General features: G+C 31.4%; 1 protein-coding gene across 1 annotated transcript; it reads right to left on the minus strand.

Moving 5' to 3' along the window:
• Window positions 1-2,388: 2,388 nt before the first annotated feature.
• Window positions 2,389-9,359, minus strand: LOC114280886 (leucine aminopeptidase 1). Its single transcript, XM_028223293.2, has 10 exons — window positions 9,003-9,359; window positions 7,894-8,308; window positions 7,557-7,751; window positions 7,091-7,316; window positions 6,620-6,746; window positions 5,954-6,049; window positions 5,055-5,132; window positions 4,682-4,742; window positions 4,040-4,227; window positions 2,389-2,754 (listed from the first exon to the last, which is right to left on the minus strand). Exons 1-10 carry the CDS (start codon window positions 9,219-9,221, stop codon window positions 2,626-2,628), a joined length of 1,734 nt encoding a protein of 577 aa, XP_028079094.2. The 5' UTR covers window positions 9,222-9,359; the 3' UTR covers window positions 2,389-2,625.
• Window positions 9,360-10,989: the final 1,630 nt, after the last annotated feature.

Here is a 10,989-nt window from a genome sequence, read left to right on the forward strand (position 1 = left end):
TTTTTCCCTTTTATTATATCACCATTATATGCATTTTACTTTTGTTGGTTATATTCCAAATTAATATACTACTTAAACAATTTTGGGTAAATTACATTGATATCTCATGAGATTTGGAGAAAAAAACAAGTAATCCTATAGTTTTTAATATAATTATACTGACCTCTCTTTTAATGAAATTAAATGAACCAAAACTAATGTTAAATTGTTTGAAAACACAATGATAAGCCATGAATAATAGATATATCAATGTAAAATAAATAAAATATTATTTTTTATTTAGATAACTAATAAATTATTGATGAAACTACAGTTAAAGAGAGTTATGCGAATTGAAGCATTAATGCTGTGTTTGGTTGAGAAATTTAAGGAGGGATTTTGAAAGGAAAAAGGAAAAGATAGATGAAATGTGAATAATATATATATATATATATATATATATATATTTCATCTAGTTTTACACACCTTTTCCTTCTCTCTTTCCCTTTCTAAATCCCCCAATCAAGTACAGCGTAAAGAAATTTAATGTAATTATGTGAAAACAGTGATACTTGTAGTATTTACTTCAAACTTTATGAGAAGTTAGCATAATTATCCAACAATTTAGGTAAAGTAAACTTTCTAAAGACATGTTTTGTTTGTTGTAGTTTAAATGAATATAAAGAACATATAAATTAATAAATTATTTTTATTATTTTTATTGAATGATGTAACATATATATAATAAAGAAACTTTGAAATGTGAAACATTTTGATAATGTGATAAGATAAGTCCAATAACAAAAGCTTATAAGATTTATTAGTTTGTATGACTCTTTAACAATTGTTTGCTAGATCGAGCATGCGACGCATATAGTCTTAAGTCCAAGAGCGGGTTGTATCATCTTCAACATTTCTACTACTTCTTTGCCTCAAAGGTGCGCTTCGCCTGATGACTAAGAAATGGGTTTGCGCGTGAATTGAAGTGATGCGGTTGTAAAGAGAGAAGTAGGGCTCCTATTGAAACGCTTCCCCCTCCCCCTCAAAAGACGACCTGCTTTCAATACAAATTGTTATAACTTCCGACTTTTTTTATTTTGAAATTTTGAGCCACTTGTGTTGTAGTGATAAAAATAACTTGAATAAATTTTTAAAAATTAATTATTCTAACTCAGAAATGGATAATTTTAAATTCTACGTAGAAATTATCATTTTTTAGGTGTAGCACTTTTTTCACTTAAAAAATGAAATTTTAGAGAGTACCAATTTTACTAACCAATTTCTCTACAAATAAGAGCTCTTATAATCATAGAATAATGTTATATGTACCAATTGATATACTAACTAATATACCAATTGATGATGTGGCATAATTTAAGAGGTTTTTGAAATTTGTAACGTGATTAATAAGTGGAGTCAATAATAATGTCATAACTAGTGGTGATACACCAGTTAGGATACTAATTGGTGCATGTAGCACTACTGATAATCATATCAAAAAGGGTGTCATCCATTAATTGCAGCCTCTACTCCTTTTTATATGCCAAAAGAGATTTTAATCGTCACTTTTAACCAAAAACTTTAACGGTAAGCGGTTCTAAACTTTTCCACTGCACGTTATTGAATCCGTCTAAGCTTCTTTTGTCCAGATTTTCAACAAGTAAGGGCTTTTATAATCATATTAAGAAAAATCATCATGCATTAATAGTCGTATCCTCCTACCACTCAATATACTTTTTACCACTTTAACATATTTTGAAGACACCTTTTAACTTCATTCAAACAAGATTTAGGAAGTTCTCAAAAAAAAGAAAAAAACAAAAAACAAGATTTAGGAAAGAATACCAACTCTCAACATACATAAGATAAATGATGTAGAATAATGCTTCAAGACAACCAAATAATTACTTAGGTCATGGTGACAGCACAATGTTTTTCAGAAAATGAAATTAGAAAAAACAAACCAAACAAGTCCAAAATTCTTTTGTTCAACTTCTTAGTGAATTTGTTCTTAAATTTTTTTTAAAAAAAAAAAAAGAAAGAAAGAAAAAAAAAAAAAAAAAAAAGCCTTCTTTGTGAGTTTTGATTTGATTTGTAAAAGCAGTGAATTCTGATAAAGAAAAACAGTCAAATTTTTAGCAAAAAATAACTTTGTCAAACTTCAAACTAAATTTCACAGAAGATTATTTGCCAATAAATTTTAAAAAATTAAAAAAAAAATTAAAAAAAAACCTTTGACAAACCTTCTAATATAACCATTAGAGTCTCTTACTAGTTAAAACTTGGAATTAACTCTAGCAAACCCAAGGGTATTTCATAAACAACACATTCCAAACCAAACCAAAAAACAGAAAGTCAACATGTCAAATTTCAGACTACCAAAAAAGAAATAATAAAAAACCTTCAGTGTAAAGAGAAACTTGTTTTGTTTTTTTAATTTTTTGAAAAGATCTAAAAGTCAACAGTTAAAATTTACTGAAACAAGCTTCCAAACAGCCAATGCCACCGCTCATTACTTCCCTTTTTCATATGTTAAAATTATTATAGTATTTTCCATATTCATACAAAAGTGAGGATCTCAGCGCAAACAACCCCATAAAGATTTTCTTCTCTCCCCAAACAGAAACAGAAACAGAAAAAAAAGATCTAGGAAGAGTTTTTGAGAACCCATTCCACCAGAGTCGAAATGCCAAATCCTGTTGCAGTTTTCTTCTTCTCATTCCAGACAGGTCCAGCCATGTCAATATGCATCCATTGAACCTTCTCATCAACAAACTGCGGCCCCCCAAAACAAGAAGAAAAAAATACATAAAAACATAGAAAACAAACAGCAATGAAGAATTCCCGAGGTCTACTTCTAACCAGCACGAACAAATTTGAACTTCAAACAAAAATATATATTCGGAAAGAGCAAAAATTGTCATCATTCGAGTTAGCACGTATATTGCACGTGATATGTAAACCATTTTGTGATATATATTAGGTATTCTCTGATATGACTATCGGTATGATATGGGTACATATAGTAAAATCTATAATAAAAAATAAAAAAAATCTATGGGTATAGCTTGGTGCGTTTCGTAAAAAAAATATTTATTTTTAATTTGAATTAATGTAAAAATTAGTTAAATAATTTAGTTTAGTTAAGGCCCAACATACATTTCACATTTAATGCCAAAAGTACGGTATAAACCAAAATTAAACATCATTATCTTAAATAATTTACAAATCAAAGCTTAATTTTTAAAAGAAGTCCAATAAACTAACTTCATTTCTATATAGAAGAAAATACTATTTCGGCTAAGATACGACTTGGATATATACTAAGTACCTCTAAGGTAAGGCAAAAATTAAAATAAAAAAATTTGGAGACACGTTTCGTGTATCTATTACACATGCAAAAATATCTATCCGGTACTAGATACGACATGTTTGTCGAAATATCCATACTTCATAGATTATCAATAGGGCTTCCTGTGACTTAAATAAATCACACACAAAAATGGCTAGAAATCCAGAGGTACCTAGCAACATCTCATGTGGTGGGCATGTCATACGGGTTACTTTTAGGCACATCAACACTATGACAAATTGGCTCATCCATTTGTAAACAATATTTCCCAAATTGCAGGTTACATTCTGAAAGTCAGCTTTCAGATAATCTTTTCCAAACAGACACTGAATCAACACCAGTTGTACTATGGGCCTCATGGATTTACTAGAGAGTGAAATAAATTTCTTGCAGTTTGCCCATTAAACCAATTGAGTCCAATGTGGCACGCATTATTCCTTTTAAAGAAAAAGAACAAGACCAAGAACAAAAAGGGAACCTTCCATTACACAATACAGCATAAACTCCTGACTCGGTTTTAAATATTGGATCACCCTTTATCTATCTGGATTTTGGTCTTTTGATACCGTTATTCGTCGATATATCAGTAGATACTATCTAATATTGACCGGTATATGCCAATACCAATATATATCCTGATATTGTTATTTAAAACGATGCCCAGACATAAAAGTAGAAGCAAACAATTAGAATGATCGATGGCATTACCTGTTTCAAGAAAAGGGCGGCAGTGATGGCACCACCTTGACGACCACCAGTATTGACCATATCGGCTACTCCTGATTTCATAGACTCCCAATAACTATCCTCCAAAGGCATCCTCCAAAGTTTTTCCCCAGCGGCCTCTGAAGCAGCAAGTACCTCCTTTGCAAGGTCATCACTCGGTGTAAAGATACCTGTTTATTATTAAAGATACACATTCCATCAAGAAAAAGATTGTCAAACGATGACTCAAAGTTTTAGAATTCGTTGGTTTTCTGTCAAGTGTGATTGTAGTATGTATTAAGGCACGATATTAATGGCAGCTATGTAAAGATAATGCCAAAGTAAATCTAAAAATTTCAAAAATTGTTCAACAAGCCATTGCAATAAATTTCTGAATTTTCTGAAGGAATCCTGGCAGTATCTACTATTCAACAATTCAAATGATATCATGAAAGCATCATTCTAATTCTCATTGAATTTATTTTTTTAATTTATTATTATTATTTTTTTCAGATGTCACAACATGTTCTGCATGATTCTCAAAACAAAAAAGATTCCAAGCAGGGATATTATTTCCACATACAAAATTCATCACCACGATAGGGATATTTTTTTTTTTCTTATAAGAAATTCAAAAGCATGTACCTGCAATTGAGGGTCCAAGAGCAATTATGCAGGCCCCAGTTAAAGTTGCCAGGTCAACTATCTGCAAAACAATTGATCATAGTGTCATCACAACTTAAAAGACAAACTGAACTTTCTAAAACAGAGCAAACTCTTCCAAAAAGAGTTGGGAAAATGAACTACCAATTGATTTTTCATCACAATACACAATTCTAAAATGGCATGCCTCTATTTTATCCATATGAACTCTGAAGGGCTCTGGTATTACACAACAGAGAACTGATGTTTTAGAATACAGATTAATTTCCACAAAATAAGGAAAATTTAAATAAACCAAACACAATAAATCTACAATTTTGCTAAATAAACTGCATTTGTCATGATGTTTATATACCTTCTCTACACCTTGGTTACAGGCATATACCAAAGCATCTGCCAGTGTAAGTCTGCCTTCCGCATCAGTGTTGTTGACCTGCAATATATTGAAGCCAGTATAACACTTTATTTAAACAGAAATTCATAAAGGAAAAAAGAAAAAGAAAAATCTCAAGTGAAACTTAACCTGTCCAACAATACAAGTACAATACTGTATGGTAGTGACAAAAATTGTTCAATTTACTTATTTAGATCCATTTGGAAAATGCCATTTGAGAATTGACTTCTTCCAATTGTCTTTACATCATCATCTTCATCTTCATCTTCATTTTTTTATTTTATTTATTTATTTATTTTTTTCTATTGTTAAAGTGCAATGTAGTTTAATTTCTACTTCTTTAGGAAAACAAACCCTACTACTTTCCCCTTACTAGTTGGAGATGAGTTTGGTTCACATGGGCAAGAGTTTCAAATAAAGGACACCCTCTCCCACTCAACATCTTTGGTACAATTATTGTACTCTTATCATTTTTCTCTCCCTTCTTTTCTCTCTATATGATTGAAGCCTTACATGTTACTTGCCTAAAAAAATTAATATTTATAGACATGGTCATATAAGACATATATATATATATATATATATATATAAGAAAAAGAAATATATATACAAGTCATTCACAACACTGATACAATACAACCAACGAAAACAAACTTATTACTTGTTTATTTTGTAGGAAATTTAATGGAAAAACAATTAAGGCAGGCAAAATCATATATAACCATTCAAGAAAAAACTTGTTCTGTGAAAAAAGTATGACAAACAAACACAAGTGAAAATAAACAAGACAAATTAAGTCATTTAATCCTCTCATAAGCTGATTAACAGATGTCCATTTTCAGAAAACTGAAGAAAATTACCTCAATTGTCTTTCCATTTGAGGCTGTGACAATGTCTCCAGGCCTCATACCAGTTCCACTAATCATATTCTCACAAGCTGCAACAATGAAATGAACCTGCGAGTAAAACATGACTTTACTAAACCAAAACTATATGGACTACCAATCTGAGTTGCACAGAGCTTGAAAGTCAAAGACATAAATAACCACTCTGGGTGGGGGACCATGCAACGGAACTCACACTCTGTCTGGGAGCCGGAAAATGTTTACCGCATTTTCTAGCATTTTTGGTATAATAGAAAAATAAAATCAACGGAAAATATTTTCCACGGTCGACAGAAAACAAGCTTATTTGGGTGGAAAATGGTTTCCACTTTAAAAAGGTGAAAAACATTTTCTGGACAAAAGTCTTATCAATGCCACCACACTACCAATGCTAGTGGAAAACATTTTCCGGACTACAATCTTATCAATGTTACCACATTGCCACTGCCGCTGCCACCACACCACCTCCGTCGCATCACCAACACTACTACTAATACAAACAATAGTATATTAGTTCCAGCGACGCAACCAAATATAGAAAAACATTTTCTGGATTCCGAAAATAACGGAATGTTATTAGGATAAGGTTCCTCACCACAACAACATCAAAGCAACATCAAGTTCAATAAAAAAATAACTAACCTCTACTCCTGCAGGTTTAATTTCACCAAGAGCTTTTGCTGCACCCAGAACTGCTGCTGAACCTCCCATATCAAATTTCATGAGCTCAATTAAACAGCCTGGTCCTGTCTTGATGTTGTAGCCACCACTACAATTGTAACAAATAAATATTCAATAACCTATGTACACATACAGCGAGAAAAAACAGATATGTGATCATTCCCACTTTATTTATATATTTTTTAATGAATACCAATTCAATTACAATTGCAATAAGCACGGGCAAAGAGAAAACAGAGAGAACGGGTACTAAAGACGCCGAAAAAGTGAGTCGCTATTCAATCTGGCTCATAATAATATTGCAACAGAGAACCTCAATTCAATAGATACAGTGTTCATCCACATACATTTCCCAAAATTGACAGCACCAGTTATCTCATTCCAATAGATGACTGAACTGCAAAATATATAATTCTGGAAATATGTTATCACCTGTCAAAAGTCAACCCTTTTCCAACCAAGGCCAACTTGACTTTAACAGGCCCACTTGGTGGTTTGTAACATAAATGGATGAAATGTGGAGGATTTGCTGAAGCAGCAGCGACACCAAGGTAGGAACCCATTTTCAATTCTTTGCATTGCTTTGCATCCAAAATTGTTGCAGAAAAAACATCGCCGTACATGGTGGCAATTTTTGAAGCTTCTTCAGCTAGTACTCCTGAGGTATAAGAGATCAAATACAATCAATAGCGAAGATCAGCATACTCTGGCAAATACCAATAGACTGACAGAAGCAAAAGTCGAACCACCAAAAAATTATGACCCTTGAGCATACTAGCATGGTAAATCAAAGGTTATGCAAATGCATTAAAAGCACAATATGAAGGGAGACTACACTAAACCACATGATACAATTATAAAGTACAGAACAGAAGAAAAGAAGTATAAGATCACAAACCAGGGGTGAGCACGTTGGCGGGTGCATTTACCAGCTCTCTCCCTAAAATTATCCCGGTGCAAACATCTTCTGCATACTTAAGCTTTTTCTCTACCTCAGGTCCAGTTCCAAGACCAAGAATATCCACAGATGAAAGTGCTGGCTTCTTTGATTCTGACTTAAACCTATTATCTTCATAAATCCCCAGCACAGTTCCTATCATTTCAAGTCATTCCACCAAGCTTAACCCCCATTATATGTCCAAGCAAGCATTATCTATCAAATTCAAATCTAAGTTCTAACATTGGAGAAAACAGAAAAGAAAAAGAAAAGAAAAGAAAATAGAAGAAACAAATACCAGATGCTATAGCTGAAGCAGTACTGAGTTTTGAGTCAGCAGAGAGCCCCTCAGAAGAGGCGAGCACAATGGCCACATTACTTGCCTGAGCAGCCTTTGCTGCCCCAGCAACGGCCTCGCCAAGACTGCTATAGGCGGTTGTAGTTGAAGCACACTGTCCAAGCCCAATTAACCCAATCCTCTTCGAGCCAAGACCTGGAAGCCTGAGAACTGTTGCCTGTCCAGCTTTACCAGTGAAATCTTCTTCCAAAGAAGCTTCAGCCAACAAACCCCCCAAATGGGAATCAAGTTTCTTCAAAATTGAGTTTTGGAATTTTGAGTTTTCATCTTTGGCCATGTCTTTCTCTGTAACACCCACTGCAAGTATATCTCCTTTCCATTCCACCAAATCAATCTCTTTTGCAGCAAAAGAGATCTTTCAGGGTTTTCCCAAACACATAAACAAGCATTTTAGTATCACTTAATCACACACTCTATGTCAAAACAACATCAATACAAATACATGTATACAAAGAACTAATGGCATCCATCCAATCTTTATTCATCAAATTTGAGTAAAAATTTGGTTAAAAACTTAATCTTTTTTTTAATCAAAATCTGTTTGAAAAATTCCAAACTTATCCTTAAAACGTGATTTATTTTATGAAACAAAACCATCTCCAATCCTTACTTTTTTCTTTTTTTTAAAAAAAAAAAAATGAACAAAATTGAGTAAAAATATTGACTGTTGGAAATTTGGTGATGAACTTAATTCATCCTTGATTTGGTGAAGAAATTGCCTCTCCCTTGATTTGATACAAACTTGATGAAATGGTTGAAGCAACTTTTACCCATTTTTTCATCAAATTGATCCAAAAAAAAAAATCCTACTAATAGAAAGATGCCGCAAAAAACAAAAAACAAAAAAAAAAAAAAAAACCCATACAATAAATATCAATAATCAAGCCAAATGATAACAATTGTGAAATTTTATAATTAATACAATTATAAACCCGTAAACCAATATCATCTATTCATAGTAATACAACTCAAATTCCTGCGAGTTTAGAATGAATTTACAATAATTGAGAGAGAGAGAGAGAGAGAGAGAGAGAGAGAGGGAGAGAGACCTTGGGGGGTTCGATTGGAGAAGGATGAGTGAGGCCGAGAGTGGCACGAGTGAGAGAGTGAGCCATGCGTTTCGCTCTACGAGAACGCAGGGGTGTGAGTGCAAAAGGAAACGGGGTGGAACGTAATTTAGCGAAAACCAAGGAGGAAGACGAACAAGAATAAGAAGATAAAGTAGAGGAAGCAAGTGAAGAAGCCAAAGAGACTACTATGGCGGCCATTTTACGCTGCGGTAGTCTCTACGTATTTATAATACAACTTCACCATTTCAGATTGGGATGAGAGAGAGAGAGAGAGAGAGAGAGGGAGATAGAGACAGATGATGAGTGCATTTTGGCACACCAATATCAATATATGCGCTTGTGACCCTCCCATTCGCACACACCAATATCGATAATGCTACGTAACTCAAATTTTGTGGTTTAAAAGTAGTTTAAATGGTCAAAATGACGTCGTTTTGAGTACAGAACAACATAAAAATGGCCAAAACGACGTCGTTTTCGCCATTTAAGTCACAAAATTTGAGTTACGAGACATTTTCCCACCAATATATGCACCTGTGCATTGTGGGCTTTGTTTGGCCATCAATTTTTTTTTTTTATACTAAAAAAACACAAAAAGTAGAATAGATTAAAATAAATTAATAAAATAAAATATTATATTATATTTAAATCATAATTATTTTACTTTTTCTTTCAAAAAAATCATAAAAGTTAAACCAAACAAACTTTTAGTCCTAAGCTAAAATAATAAAAAAGTTAAAAAATTAACAAAAAAAGTCTATTGCTTAGGCCTCGTTTGATAACATCATTTTTAGTTTAAAAGTTAAAAAGACACTAAAAAAGCCCAAAAAGCAAACAACATATATTAAAAAATCAAAAATTTTATTTTCTCTCTACTTTTTGCACATCTTTTCGTAAAAAATCAAAAAATTATCCTAAACATATTAATTTTTTTACATTATATTTTATCCAAAAAGTCAAAAAATTACTAAAAAAGTTTGTTCCCAAACATAGCTGATTAAAGTGATATTTTTTTAAAGTCTTTGTGTAATAATATTCAGTGTGTTAGTTTCAGTTTTCTAAATTCAATTTTTTAGAAATTGAATTTTTTTTTTTTTTTGGATTTTTTTTATTTTTAGTGAATATTTTTAAAATTTTAAGCAATTTTTTTACCTTTTTAGATGCACATTACTTAGATATATCTAAATAATAAAATATGGGGAATGCACCAATAAATCCCAAATTAATAACTTATACACTGTTTAGTCCTAAAAGTTTTCTTATAGACTGAAAGGTCCCATTACAATGTTTCAAACATCAGATTAATGTTTTGAACATTAGATTTCGAACATCAGATTAATGTTTCGAACATTAGATTGATGTGCAAATGGGACTAAATGGAGCATAAGAAAACTTGTAGGACTAAATGGTTCAACTTTTCAGAAATTAGGACTTGTGGGTAAATTTTCCATAAAATATTTATAAAAAAATATAAAAAATTAATAAATATACAAAAATACAAAAAAAAAATATTGAATTTTCATATTTTTTTGTATTCTTGGTATTTAATGAATTTTTTAAAGATTTTTTTCACAAATATTATACTTTTTAAGTGTATTTACATTAAGTGTGTCTAAAAAATTTAAAAATTATTTAAAACATTAAAAAAATCAGTAAAAATAAAAAAAAATACATAAAATAAAAAAATAAAATTTTTTTGAAAAATATAATTGACAAAATTAAAAATTCATAATTTTTTTATTACAATGATCAAACCCTAAATTTTTTTATAACTTCCCCAATTGTTTATTATAGAAATAATGTTTTCTTTCAACAAGAAATCAGGTCTCTACAACAATTCACGTGATAAACATTGCGTAGAGGGATTGAGCACAAGAAATCAGAGATTGAGCATAAGAATTACATTCAGCATGTTTGATTTTGATTTTCATAAAATAATTTTTAAAAATTTTTATTTTTATATTTT

This window comes from Camellia sinensis, chromosome 5, assembly GCF_055761805.1.
Source record: "Camellia sinensis isolate YWXY chromosome 5, ASM5576180v1, whole genome shotgun sequence".
Taxonomy (NCBI): Eukaryota; Viridiplantae; Streptophyta; class Magnoliopsida; order Ericales; family Theaceae; genus Camellia; species Camellia sinensis.